General features: G+C 38.3%; 1 protein-coding gene across 1 annotated transcript in view; it reads left to right on the forward strand.

Annotated features, from left to right (window-relative positions):
• Positions 1–14,988, forward strand: part of DNAH11 (dynein axonemal heavy chain 11) — a 335,983-nt gene that overhangs the window by 25,300 nt on the left and 295,695 nt on the right. Inside the window, exons 3-8 of the mRNA XM_089917707.1 lie at positions 3,590–3,786; positions 4,260–4,458; positions 5,213–5,312; positions 7,868–8,079; positions 13,260–13,493; positions 14,707–14,874. Of these exons, the coding sequence (XP_089773833.1) occupies positions 3,590–3,786; positions 4,260–4,458; positions 5,213–5,312; positions 7,868–8,079; positions 13,260–13,493; positions 14,707–14,874 (1,110 nt within the window). The remainder of the gene's footprint in view (positions 1–3,589; positions 3,787–4,259; positions 4,459–5,212; positions 5,313–7,867; positions 8,080–13,259; positions 13,494–14,706; positions 14,875–14,988) is intronic.

The following is a 14,988-nucleotide window of genomic DNA, read 5'->3' on the forward strand; positions in this document are numbered from 1 at the left end:
TGAAAGATCAGCTGTTAACCTTATGGGGATTCCCTTGTATGTTATTTCTTGTGTTTCCCTTGCTGCTTTTAATATTTTTTCAGTGTATTTAATTTTTGATAGTTTGATTAATATGTGTCTTGGCGTGTTTCTCCTTGGATTTATCCTGTATCAGACTCTCTGTACTTCCTGGACTTGATTGACTATTTCCTTTCCCGTATTAGGGAAGTTTTCAACTATAATCTCTTCAAATATTTTCTCAGTCCCTTTGTTTTTCTCTTCTGATTCTGGGACCCCTATAATTCGAATGTTGGTGCATTTAATGTTGTCCTAGAGGTCTCTGAGACTGTCCTCAGTTCTTTTCATTCTTTTTTCTTTATTCTGCTCTGCAGTAGTTATTTCCACTATTTTATCTTCCAGGTCTCTTATCCGTTCTTCTGCCTCAGTTATTCTGCTATTGATCCCTTCTAGAGATTTTTAAATTTCATTTATTGTGTTGTTCATCATTGTTTGTTTGCTCTTTAGTTCTTCTAGGTCCTTGTTAAATGTTTCTTGTATTTTCTCCATTCTATTTCCAAGATTTTGGATCATCTTTACTATCATTATTCGGAATTCTTTTTCAGGTAGACTGCCTATTTCCTCTTCATTTGTTTTGTCTGGTGGGTTTTTGCCTTGCTCCTTCATCTGCTGTGTGTTTCTCTATCTTCTCATTTTGCTTAACTTACTGTGTTTGGGGTCTCCTTTTGCAGGCTGCAGTTTCGTAATTCCTGTTGTTTTTGGTGTCTGTCCCCAGTGGCTAAATTTGGTTCAATGGGTTGTGTAGGGTTCCTGGTGGAGGGGACTAGTGCCTGTGTTGTGGTGGATGAGGCTGGATCTTGTCTTTCTGGTGGGCAGGTCCACGTCTGGTGGTGTGTTTTGGGGTGTCTGTGGACTTATGATTTTAGGCAGCCTCTCTGCTAATGGGTGGGGTTGTGTTCCTGTCTTGCTAGTTGTTTGGCATAGGGTGTCCTGCACTGTAGCTTGCTGGTCGTTGAGTGGAGCTGGGTGTTGGTTTTGAGATGGAGATCTCTGGGAGATTTTCGCTGTTTGATATTACATGCAGCTGGGAGGTCTCTTGTGGACCAGTGTCCTGAACTTGGCTCTCCCACCTCAGAGGCACAGCCCTGATACCTGGCTGGAGCACCAACAGCCTGTCATCCACACGGCTCAGAATAAAAGGGAGGAAAAAAAAGAAAGAAGATAAAATAAAATTAGTAAAATAAAAAATAATTATTAAGAAAAATAATTTTTTAAGTAATAAAAAAGACAGAACCCTAGGAGAAATGGTAAAAGCAAAGCTATACAGACAAAATGACACATGGAAGCATACGCATACACACTCACAAAAAGAGAAAAAGGAAAAATATATGTATATCTTTGCTCCCAAAGTCCACCTCCTCAATTTGGGACGATTCGTTGTCTACTCAGGTATTCCACAGATGCAGGGTACATCACGTTGATTGTGGAGATTTAATCCGCTGCTCCTGAGGCTGCGGGGAGAGTTTTCTCTTTCTTTGCTTTGTTTGCACAGCTCCCGGGGTTCAGCTTTGGATTTGGACCCGCCTCTGCGTGTAGGTCGCCGGAGGGCATCTGTTCTTCGCTCAGACAGGAGAGGGTTAAAGGATCAGCTGATTCGGGGGCTCTGGCTCACTCAGGCCGGGGGGAGGGAGGGGCACGGAGTGCGGGACGAGCCTGTGGCAGCAGAGGCTGGCATTATGTTGCACCAGCCTGAGGCGCGCCGTGTGTTCTCCCAGGGAAGTTGTCCCTGGATCCTGGGACCCTGGCAGAGGTGGGCTACACAGGCTCTCGGGAGGGGAGGTGTGGAGAGTTTCCTGTGCTCGCACACTGGCTTCTTGGTGGCTGCAGCAGCAGCCTTAGTGTCTCATGTCCGTCTCTGGGGTCCACACTTATAGCCGTGGCTCACACCCATCTCTGGAGCTCCTTTAAGCGGCGCTCTGAATCCCCTCCCCTCGCACACCAGGAAACAAAGAGGCAAGAACAAGTCTCCTGCCTCTTCGGCAGCTCCACACATTTTTCCGGACTCCCTCCCAGCTAGCCGTGGCGCACTAAGCCCCTACAGGCTGTGTTCACGCCCCCAACCCCAGTCCTCTCCCTGGGATCCGACCAAAGCCCGAGCCTCAGCTCCCAGCCCCTGGCCGCCCCGGTGCGTGAGCAGACAAGCCTCTCAGGCTGGTGAGTGCTGATCAGCACTGATCCTCTGTGCGGGAATCTCTCCGCTTTGCCCTCCGCACCCCTGTTGCTGTGCTCTCCTCCGTGGCCCTGAAGCTTCCCCCCTCTGCCACCCACAGTCTCTGCCCGCGAAGGGGCTTCCTAGTGTGTGGAAACCTTTCCTCCTTCACAGCTCCCTCCCACTGGTGCAGGTCCCGTCCCTATTTTTTGTCTCTGTTTTTTCTTTTGCCTTACTCAGTTACATGAGCAGTTTCTTGCCTTTTGGGAGGTCTGAGGTCTTCTGCCAGCGTTCAGTAGGTGTTCTGTAGGAGTTGTTCCACATGTTGATGTATTTCTGATGTATTTGTGGGGAGGAAGGTGATTTCCGTGTGTTACTCTTCAACCATCTTGAAGCTCCTCCCCTACCACATCATCTTTATCCATTCATCTGTTGATGGACATTTAGGCTGTTTCCATGGAATACACACTGTTCCTTACTAATCTCCTAGCTCAACAAGTAGTGGGTACAAAGCAGGAAATTGTAATAATAATACAATTTGGAAAGATTTGTTTTATCCCCATTGGAAAATAAAATAAAATTTCAGTTTGTTTTTAGTTAACTAGAAGGTTGTGTTCTCAAAATCAGCTTTAAAAAGGTGGAATACCTATTTTCTAAGCATTTTAGCTAATGGAAATTTTATAGGTAATGCTGATGGTCTGGACAGATTGTGTCAGGAAAATGTTTAATTAGTACATATTGAAAATGAGTGAGGAAGCAAGAAGAGACCAACTTCATTAACTCAACAAACTCTTACTAATTACGTAAGATATGCTGGGCTTTGGGAACACAAAATAATTTTGGAGTGTTTTCACACATATAATTTCATTGGTATTTCCAACTTAATGGTGGAAGGAATTCAAAAAAGGTTCATATGATTGAATGAACATCTTTCTATCAAAATTTAATCCACTGGGATGTCACCCAGGGCTGGAGAAGATTAATTTACTCTTGCCTCCATGTGATTCAAGAAGATTTTTTACATTACTATACCTGCCTGTGTGCGCAGTTTGCATTAAGAAAGCAGTTTACTTACTTGATGTGATTTTGCTTATTTCATGCAGAGTTTAAGTTATTGGGAGCCTCCATAAATGTTTGATAAATGGGTAAATGAATGAACAAGTAGTATAGTATTTCCACTTTGAAAGAATGTGTCTAATTGATTAAATCTAAATGGGTCACTGACTTTGTCATCTCTTTGTAGATTTGATATCACAGGAGGATATTTATGAAATTGAAATTGGGTGGTTTTGTTGCTGATCTTGTGTGACAAGAAAATCTTTGAAGGAGCACATTGTGTATAAATTAATTTCACTGCTTTTTAAAATGTTTCTCTTTCTCTAGATTTTAGTGCCAATTATTGCTAATAAGAACAACCATAAATCCTGGTCCTGTTTTATTTCACAAGACATGGAACGTCACATAGAAGTCATGAAAAATAAAATGCATATTTTTAGGGGCAAAATGTTGAGAAGAACTCTTCTACCAATTCCCACTATTGCAGGAAATGTTGACCTGGATGAGAAATATTCAGAGACCAAGTACGTAATGATATGGTTTACACAGGATATCAACATGGAGAGCCAACACACCCATTTAATATCGTACCCCCAGCAAACTGTCAGCAAAATATCAGAATTATTATAACTACAGCATATTTTAAAAAATAATGTACAGAAACACCATATATATTATTTCCTTTCAAAGTATTCTTTCTAAAAGCAGACTGTACAAAAAGCAAGCAGTACCAATTGCCATAATGTCAACAGTACTCTTCTAGTAAAATGTTTTTGAGGACATTATGATTCTTTAACAATTTTTTAAATGTTAGAGACATGCCCATGACAGAATAACAATGTCACAACTCAAATTGAGGCTATAAAAATAATAGATGTGATCTTGAAGAATTTATATTTAGAAAACTAGCTTATGGATTCATAAAATACCTATTAAAATTCAAGTCCTATCCTTATTTGGATGAAATGATTCATTTTTGTATTTTTAATCATTTCAGTGTTTGTAGACTAGAGCCAAATGAAAGGACAGTACTCCATGCAATTGAATCAGTGGTTATTAAATGGTCACATCAAATCCAAGAAATTGTAGAGAAAGATTTAGTGCGGCCTTTACTGAATGGTCTTCACTCAGATCCTCAAACTGAACTGGATTTCTGGATGATGAGGAGAGAGAACCTAGCATTCATTTATGATCAAGTAAGTTGAGAGCCCTAGAAATTGCTTGCCAGTTGAATTAGCAAAGTCAGTTGTAGAATTTGGTCTCCAAAGCCATGATTTCTAGTAATGTTAAAGGTTTAATACACTGCCTTTGAACAACTTAATTGTCCGTTTTCTTATTCCAAAGTTCTGTATGGTATGCATTCTTAAAATTAATGGGGATTAAAAGTAATTTTGCCTTTTTGTGACTATTTTGACAGTAATTGGAAACACTTTGTGGCAAAGAAAGAGTAGTTCCCAAGGGAAATGTTGAAGATTGTAAGATTTAATTAATCTAGTTGATGTAATTAATTTGGGAAAGGAGTAGATTTTGCTTAGTGGAGAGATGCAACTTTGGAAGAACTAACTGGTTCCTCTGCTGGTGTTTGCCATTAGAAGTTATTCAGTTTAATGTTCTAAAAACTACGACATTCATTCACATGTTCACCTATCTGTTAGAGATTTTCTGAAACAGATTTTATATGGAAAAGTTAATATTTTACATGTATAATAAAATGTATATTAACAGGCTTTTTGAAAATACAAATTAAGAGCTATAAATGTAAAATAACATACAGTCTTAAGGAAAAAAATTATTTTTAACTTGAAACCAGGTATGTCTTTGAGTATTAAATACTGTGTGTACTGTGCATGAATGGAATATTATTTAAATATTTTATTGCAGAATGCATTTATTTAGTTATTAATCTAGCTTATATATATATATATATATATTTTTTTTTTTTCAATTTAGCTTCAGGCTCCCATTGTCCTCAAGATGGTTAAGATCCTGAAAAATAAGCAAAGCAGCTATTTTCCAACTTTGAAGGGTATCCTCATGGCTGTGGAAAATGGTAAGACTCGTGTTCCTCGGCCTGGCATCAGTGGTCTCTCCTGATCTGACTCCTGACTGTCTGCTCAGCCCCCTCTACCCTTCTACCCTTAGCATGCTCATGAAATGACTGCACTTGACTCTTCTAATGATAAGTCCATCTTAATTATCTGCAGTTTATTCTCCGGCTATATTAAACCATTTTTCGGGTGTATAGTAAGTACCTACCACAGAGGCTCTAGATTGAACTTTCAGTGAGAGTGTATGTGTGTGGAGGGGAAAGGCCTTTGGTGTTTAGCAGCGGGTCATTGAATGCCCAGCATGGAGGCTTTCTAATCAACAGTTGGGCTGCAGTTAGTCCAGTGACTCTTCAGTAGAATCTCTGAATTTGCTTAACATCCACCATTTATTTAACTCATAACGCGAAGTCATCATTGAGGTTTTGGTAAAGATTAAACACACAGAGAGGAGGGTTTGTTTGTTGAATTTTGAACAGGTAATGCATGTACATTGTTAAAACCCAGAAATTATAAACAGGTATTTTTAATTTAAAAAAGAAATTGTGTAAGTGAAAAGTTTCCTTATCTTCTCAGTACCCAGTTTCAACCTCACCCAGGCGTAACACCCCTCCGTAATTTTTTTATTTCTGTTTCTGTTTCTTTAGACATGTGTAAGCAAATACGGATATGATCCGTGATACTGAAGTTTTAAACGATAAAATTGAAAGATAACATGGCCCAGTAGCTTGTTTTTGTTTCTAACATGAGAAAATTATTTTTAAATTTTTTCCTATGTAACGTGGAAGGTTAGGAAATACTTAAAATCTACTTTGAAAATGTTTTGCTATCTCTTTAGGCTTTTCTCCATGAACTCTGTTTGAAAAGAGGCCTTAAGACAAGATGGCATTAGATCTGTATTTCTATCCCAGATCCACTCAGTACATCTTAAATTTGCTGCGTCCCTGGTTTCTGTTGGCCAACTTGGCATACTAACACCTTCCTTGTATAATTGTTGCAAGAATTAGAGCACTATTTCTCAACCTTGTCACCACTGACGTTTTGGGCAGGATAATTCTTTGTTGTGGGGAACCACCCTGTTCATTGCAGGGTATTTAGCAGCATCCTTGGCCTCTGTCCACTCCCCCCATGCCTGTTGTGAGGACAAAAAGTGTCTCAAGACATTGTCAAATGACCCTTGTGGGAAATCCTCCCCTGGCTGAGGACCAATGAATTGAAGACCTAATATACAGTGCACAGAGTACTAGGCACATAGTAAGTGTACCCTCAATAAACAGAAGCTGCTTGCATTTTTTCTGGTAGTAATATTCACATTTTCTGTGGATAAAACTTATCCAGGAATGAATCCCAGGGGTCCTCAAAGCCTTCTGAGCATATGGACTGGAGATTCAGGAGAAAATACTTTCAGTAGAACAAGTGGCCCAAAGCCATTCTCAGTTAGAGGTAGAAGGCTCTCCCAAAGACCTACTCGAGGCTTTGTAAAATCACTAGAAGTGCTTATCACATTTTAAGGGCACTTTACCTTTACATGCAATTATTGGATTTTGAAATTAACACTGATGAAAACACACTAATTTCAAAACGTGAGTGCATCTGAGGAAAAAATAGTTCCTGGACCCTCTCTTTCTTCCCTGGTCTTTATTGTTAGGTGGAGAGATTAATTGGTTACATGTCAAGAAGAGCAACATGGGTGGGTGCATACCTGACTCTGACAGCCAAAAAAAAAAAAAAAAGTCTGGCAGTTTGTTTTGTTTTTGACTTCTGACAGGAGTCTTTTGGGATAACACCAGAAATTAAGGAATTTACTTTCCTTCATTCCCTACCTTCATAAATAAAGACCATTTTCAGTTAATCAAAGGTATTTGTAGCCTCAGGAGTACAGTGAAGTCTGATGGAGATCCATTTAGGGTACATTAAAAGACCAGTTTTAATCAAGAGAAAATTTGGATTAGATTAACCAGTAATTAATCATAACTATTTCAATGTTGTCTTCATATATACCTTTTTAAAAAAGTATTCCTTATTCCTACCATGCATAACAATTTTTTAAATTGAGGTAAAATTCACCTAACATTAAAAAAAAGTTTTTAAAGTGTACAGATTGGTGGCATTTAGTGTATTCACAATATCCTGTAACTATTGCTTCTATCTAGTTCAAAATATTTTCATCACCCATGCTTGACAATTTCAGTAGTTACACTGTGGGTAATAATATAATGGAAAATTTTTCATGGTATGAGTTACTCTTATAGGACACTAGAATGAGATAATAGATGATTCAATTGTGCTGGTACCAAGTGCGTGGGAGGAGTTAACTTTCTGGTGAGTCTTCAGTCGCGATTTACTTGTGAGTACGCCTGGGTTCTCTTTGAAGGGTTGTTACAGCTGGGCAGTGTCGAAAGCCTTCCTAAGCTGCCCTGTGTCAATGGTAGGGTAAGTGATATAAAAAGAAAGAGGCAGCATTTAAGTACAGCCATGTTGTTTTGCATTGTTCTCTTGACCTTGTGAAGTGACTTCAGATAAAAGAGGCTGCCTCACAATAACGGTGGTTTCCTTTCAGCTCTTCTAGAAGCCCAAGATGTGGAACTTTACCTGAGACCCCTGAGGAGACACCTTCAATGTGTTCAGGAGACGGAATTCCCACAGACTGGTGTATTAATTGCCCCGTTATTTCATACCATCTGTCTGATTTGGAGTCATTCCACGTTTTATAATACCCCTGTTCGGATTATAGTTCTATTGCAAGAGTTTTGTAATCTCTTCATTGACCGGGTATGTAGCATGAAAAACATAGGAACAATGAGAATTATTGCCGTTTGGTAGGTTTTATGAGATCAAGGAGGAATGAATAAATCCAGTCTACAGAACACCTTTTTCCCTTTTCTTTTTTCATAAGACTTTTATGGTAACAAAGGCCAGATGACTGTATCCTAAAAGGCAAAGGAGCTCTGGAAATAAGTCAGATACAGTCAAGGGACAGGTTGTTACTGGATTCTGTTTAACATCCTACTTTTCTTCAAAAGAGATTTAAGGCAGCTTCTAATAAAAGGCACACACACGTAGTACTTTCTTTGTAGCTTTCCCTTTGGTTTCCACAGGAACACTGGCTGGGGGAAGACTTTTGGAAAGGGAAGTAAGTTAAGAGAATCTGGCAGAAAAAAAATGATCCTCCAAAAATAGTAGTAGAATTATATTAAAAGAATTCTGATTCATGGTTGATCTTTAAAAATCTTGTTTATAATTGTTTCTCTACTCTTCACTTAACTTGCAAAATGTTTAAAAAAAATTGGACTGCTTCCTCATCCTGTGGGAACTTTAATTACTCTTGTGTCCATAATATCAGAGAATATTTCATAATTTGAGAGCTAAAAGATACTTGCAGGGCATATCATCCAGTGATTCTTTGTTGAGGGTGTGTGTGTCTTAGTCTGCTTGAGTTGCCATAACAAAATACCACAGGCTGTGTGGCTTTATTTTCAGGAATTGCTTTCTCACATTTTTGGAGCCTGGGAGACCAGATCCAGGTGCCAGCATGGTCGTGTTCTGACTAGAGCATTCTTTCTGGCTTGCAGATAGCTGCCTTTTCTCTGTGCCCTCACACTGAGAGAAAGATCTCCCTCTTCCTCTTTTTAAAAAACCACAGTCCTGTCAGATCAGGGTCCTGCGCTCATGACCTCATTAACCTTAATTACCTCCTAAAGATTCTATCTCCAGGTAGTCATATTGGTGGTTAGGGCTTCAACACAGGCACTTTTTTGGAGCGGGTGTCACACTTTAGTCCATAGCAGGGTCTATATCAGGGTGTGTGTCTGAACACCTAAGGAGTTTTTGTAAAACAGATGCCAGAGAATCAGAATCTGTGCATATGGCTTAGCCTTTGAGTTGCTAAGTAAGAGCGCTTCCTATGAGAATTGGATCATTTCCAGCTGTAACTGGCAAACAAGCAGAAAAAGAGAAGTGTCTAAGTTCATATGAAGTGGAAAGTCTAACAGTACAAAGACTTGAGGATTAGCTTGCTCCAGGGGACACAGATGATAATTTCAAAGCTCTGTTTTGCTCGTTTGTGTTTGACTTGATTCTCAGGCTCTCATCACGTGTTAACCAAGGTGGCTTTTGGTAGCACCAGATGGATATCCTTCTAGTAGAGGAACTTCCCTGGAAAGAGGCTGACTTTGTTTTTTGTTCTGGACCAGTGGGTTTTATTTTCACTCCTGGAACAATCATGTGGCCAGGGAGATAGGATATCTTGGACAGGCCTGGATCACTAGCTCAGAGAAGGGTGGACAACTGTGATTGACCTAAATCCCTGATCTAGTCTAATGCTTCGCAGTGGTTTTCACCTCATGACTCACATAGAAATTTAAAATTTTTCATTGCGTAGTCAGGTAAAATTGGAGGGGACTGGGAGCCCTGAAAATCTGTTCATAGACAGGGCAAGCTGTTTGGAGCTTCTGCTGCCCCAGGCCCCAGAACCTTTCTTTTCTAAACGTTAAAGAGAGCAGTGTTGTAGCAGAAACTGGTTGGGGAACTGTGTGCCATTCTAATCCTGATACTTTTTCAGGTGAATTAATGGAAACTTGAAAGATATCATTTGCTCACTTTGCTTGAGCATTTAGGGGGAAATCCAAATTAAAGAACAGGTTTCCTGACTTGTAGTTTACCGTTTCTGGAATACATATGAGATTGAGGTGTGCTTGTGTGTCTTCCTCTCTGCTTCCAAAGAAGTGGAATGGTGTATGGAAAGGGCTTTGGGCTCAGACCAACCAGGATTCAAATCTAATTGAACCAGGGGACTTCCCTGGTGGTCCAGTGGTTAAGACTCTGCACTTTCACTGCTGAGGGCTTGGGTTCAATTCTTAGTCAGGGAACTAAGATTCCACAAGCCGTGTGGCACAGCTGAGAATAAAAAAGATCAAGTTGAACCATTTTAGAGTAGTTAAATCACTTTTCCGAGCCTCACTTTCCACACTTGTAAGTGCCCTGTTCATGGGCTTTTGTAAAGATCAAAAGAGAGAACCTCAATGAAATGCTATGTGTGGCATTTAACAGAGACTCAGTAAAAGTTAGTTCCAAACTCTTGCCTTACAAAATAGTTGCAGCTGTCGATAGGAAATAACAGGTCTGTTCCTTGCTATATTTTAGCATCTCTTCTGGCTTCATTCTATTTGTTTCTCTGTTGTGCAGACTCAGTTTCGCTCTCTTGTTAAGTGAGTGCACTGCGTCCTAATGGCTTGGATCCCTACTGCAGGATTAACCACTGTGACCACCGCTTCTCCCAAACCCCTTTTGAGGGATCCTCATCGCATTTTGAGAATGATCCAAACTTTTACTGCAAAGCTCTGTTAGTGTAGAAACCTCAAATGTTGTCATTCACTATTGTAGTTGGCTTGCAAGGGGCCCTGGTTACCTGTAAACCTATAAACCTATTATCCCCGGGTCCTAGGCTGTGTCAATGGTCAAAGTTTGCCAAGCTCCCAAGAAAATAATGTTGTTTCTCTTGTTCCTTAGTTACTATTCTTGGCTTATGTCCAAAGGTTCCGTCGACCTGATTTCCTAGATTCTCCAAGTGGACTTTGTAGTAAATCTGCCCCAACATGTTAGGAATCAAAAATGGGCAATGAGTCAGCTTTCATACCTGGGTTCTCTGAAGAGCTAAACTCCGCACCACCTGCCACCACCCCCAGTCGTTTGCTGTCTAACTTATTTTTAATACTTATTTAACAAGCACTGTATAGTGCCTCTTATTTGCCAGAATTCTTCTAAGCCCTTTACAAGAATCTACGAGTTTAATTCTCTGGCAACACTATGATATAGGTGCTATTAGTAGATACTTTATGTATTTAAAAAAAAAAAAAACCCTTTTTTAAAAAAAAAAGTTCAGAGAAGATAAATAGCTTTCTCAAGGTCACCCAGCTGACAGAGTTCTTACTCATTTTGCTCCATGTTTTAATGTAAGTTTTTATTTCTAATTACTATTAATATGTAGTATATGAATAATTGTAAAATACTCTTATTGCATAAAATTCATAACAATGGACATAGTCCTGCAGTTCTATCACCCTAAAATTCAGCATTTAAAAATTTTCCTTCTTCCAAAATTTACACGTATTTATGCATTTTATCATATAATTCTTTTTTTTTTTACTAGCTTCTTGAAAAATGATTGCTATTGTTGGATATTTACATTGCTTCCAGCCTCCTGTATTACAAACAACATGCAGAAAACAACTTTATACAGAAATCCTTTTCCTTAACTTGGATAATTGGCTTAATATAAATTCCTGATGTTGATCAAGGGGTACAGTCTTTTCATGACTATTGAACTCTACTTGATATTTACAAATTCTTTTTTAAAAGATTATGTTAATTGCATTGCTATTATCAATGTGTAAAAAGTTTTAGTATAATTCAGCGCTTTGAGCATTACCAGCTTTAAAAAATTTGCAGTGATTCATTGAGTATACACTTGTACCATGTTGTTTCTTAATTTTGTACGTTGCATGATTTGTGTGATCACACATTTTATGTGCCTTTTATAATTTTCTTATATAGTTTTCATGTACTTTGTTTTTGTGACTATGTAGACTGCAACGTGTTTATGAAACATTTGAACCCTTGCTGTGGTATACGTCAGAAGTCATAAGCTGGCATTCTGTCAACTGTCTTTGGCCAATGGATCAATGCACTGCTGTTTTTATTTTGCATAGTATTTTGAAATTTAAAAAAAATTGTTTCTGATGCTTAAATTGAGTAGGTCTCATTGAATTTCCAACATCCCAGCCTCTACTGAAAAGCCAGATCTCACTGCATTGACTCTTGCATCCCCATTGACACAGTCAGCTGCTAGAGCTTCACGTACCCCTTTAGATGGGTCATGTGCTGTCCAGGTGACCATGGTCTCCACTGTTCACTGTTCCTGATCTGCTAGAATTGAAGGAACTAGTTAGTAGGCTTTTTAGACACCAAATGAATGATATTCTTACTACTTTACACATTTATGGCACAGAGTCTATATTGCATGTAAAACCATAGCCATTATTGGGAGATGGAGGACAATATGTCTACATTTAGAAAAACATTTCTTCTATCTGCTGTGTTGAACCCAATGGCTTTCAATACTTGCTCCATTGAGATCTGTGACAACTTTCTAAGCAACTGAAGAATTAAAGGTGTGCAGTTTAAACCTATAATTTATATGTGGTGAAGATGCATCAGGATTAGATTTTATAGGTTCCTGAGGCTCCTAAATAGGGAAATTGTGAAAGTTCATAACAAATATGCAAAGGGAAGAACTGAATGATGGTCCTGTGAGAGTTGCTACATGAATCTGCTGGTTTTTCTATAATCATTCTCGCCTTTGCATTTCCACTATTGAAAACTAGTTCATATGGCATATCTCGGCCAGATTTTATGTCCTATAATGAGTTTAAGCCCCCAGAAGAGAAGTCTGCTAACCTAAAAGAATTGCCAATGGTATAATCACCTATGTTAGCTCTTTCTCACCTTTTCAAGAGACCTTGTGCTGTCAGGTAACGTGACCATATTTTTAAAATACATGGTCTGATAGATGTCCCTTCTTGGCTTATACATTTCTTTATGTGAAAAAACAGTTGTGCAGAATATTTGCTGCCAGGAATAGCCATGCAAATTCTGGTTACACAGTTGTTGTATCTTTGAAGCTTAGCAAAAATGTAGTCATTGGCAGAATGTTTAATTCCAGAAATTGCAGCATCTCCTGTAGAAGTCTCTAATGTATGCAAGTATGTCATTGAAACCTAAGTGCCTGAATTTCTAGAATTTGTATTTCCTGTTTTACAGCATTGCTGGCCCAATTCTAGACATTGTAATTTAAAAATCATGCACTGAAAAAATAAAACAGTTCATTGAAACAGTCATTTTCAGGAAAATTATTAAACATTTTCTTATTATTGTTTCCTTTCATTGAATTCTAGGCACTAGCTTACCTTTTGCCTGAAGACCTTATGAGAGGAGAAATTGAAGACTCTCTGGAAAAGGTGCAGGTGGCCGTTAACATCTTAAAGACTTTCAAAAATTGTTTTTTTAACTATAGAGAAGGATTGGCAAGCTATTTTATGGGAAATAAGGAGCTGAAACCATGGGATTTCCAGTCTCATCTGGTGTTTCTTAGATTTGACAAATTTCTCGACCGTTTCATGAAAATAGAGGTATTCATTTATTGACTTGTAATTTATTCATATTGTAAGTTGTTTCAGAAAAATCCCATAGCTTTTTATATGATTTAGGGAATAGTTCTACTTGGGTGGGAGGTGGGAAGTCTGCTTTCTTGGTGATCCTCATGAGGAGTTTACGAGGCCCGTGCTATCAAGATACAGTAAAAGCTTTAGTTTGTTTAGTTTCAAAACTTTGTTTAGTTTTAAAGCTTTGGCTTCTTTTTCTAAAAAATTCATTTTTGATTATTTTATTATACTGAGTGTAAGTGAATCACTATGTACCAGTGACCCTTGTCCTACAGCTTACTACGTTCCTAGAAAATGGTTGTAAATCAGGAAGCTATAAAATAACCCCTTTTTTCTTTACATGTTTGATGGTTTTATTGGGATTCCATAGCTGAAAACCCATTTGATAATCTAAAATATCATGGTAACTTTTAGTATATAAATATATATGTTATACTATTCAAATATTATAACTATTCATAAAAATAGATGAAAAGAACATGAAAACGTGCTTTTTATAAATGTTTTAAATGCCAAAAAACCAAACATGAATTACATACATGTAAACACTTACACACCACAACTTGTATGGAGCCAACTGGCTAAGGTTTCTGTTTTTGTTTTTGTTTTCATTTTGAACTTCCTTATTTTCTTTGTAAAACTCTTTCTAGCAAGTTTGGGCTTTTTTGTTGATAGATTTGTTGAATTTCATTCAAAATTAGAGCTTTATGTTTTGAAAATTCTCATCACTTAAGCAGCCTGAATGCCTCTTAAAGTTTGAGTGCCAAATGCCTGACTCTGGGTAACTTGCATCACCCTTTTATAACAGTCTCTTAAGCTCCTTTTCAATAAGAGAGCCCATCACTGCAGTGTTGGTGGCTGAAAATGAGTTTTGGATCTCACCCGGACGTCTGACTTACGATTAGAAGGATATGAAATTAGAGAATCAAATGTTTAACTATGGTAAGCTAGGTGTTGCCTGTACTGCTTGATAATTTTCAGTCTATGTGAAAATGGGAATATGATTTTAAAAGTAGGCAGTTACTTAGTTCAGTTACATCATTAATATTCACTTTATGTCATGTAAGTGTCCATTGACTCACTGATTTTGAATGTTGGAAAATGTTCTTTCTTTGAAACTTTAAAATGTTCTTTTCCTACTCAAGAGGGTGGAAAAATCGTTACGATGTTTTTTTCAAAGGATATATTTGTCACCATCCTGGAATTTGAAAAGCTGGAAAGACTTGAATTTGGCGGTACCAAGGGAGCAATTTTAAATGGACAAATCCACGAGATGAGTGAAGAATTTATGGAACTCTGTAAGATTTTTAAACAGAGCACATATGACCCATCTGATTACAATAACATGGTAATACTGTATCTTTGTGTTTTCAATTTCATAGAATCGTATTTTAAAGCTGGGAAGGACAGTAGGTCACAGTGATAATAGGTCCCATTCAGTCCAACCTCTCCTGGATGAAAA

This window comes from Delphinapterus leucas, chromosome 9, assembly GCF_059928025.1.
Source record: "Delphinapterus leucas isolate spDelLeu-1000000601 "Yukka" chromosome 9, BTC_Dleu_Yukka2, whole genome shotgun sequence".
Taxonomy (NCBI): domain Eukaryota; kingdom Metazoa; phylum Chordata; class Mammalia; order Artiodactyla; family Monodontidae; genus Delphinapterus; species Delphinapterus leucas.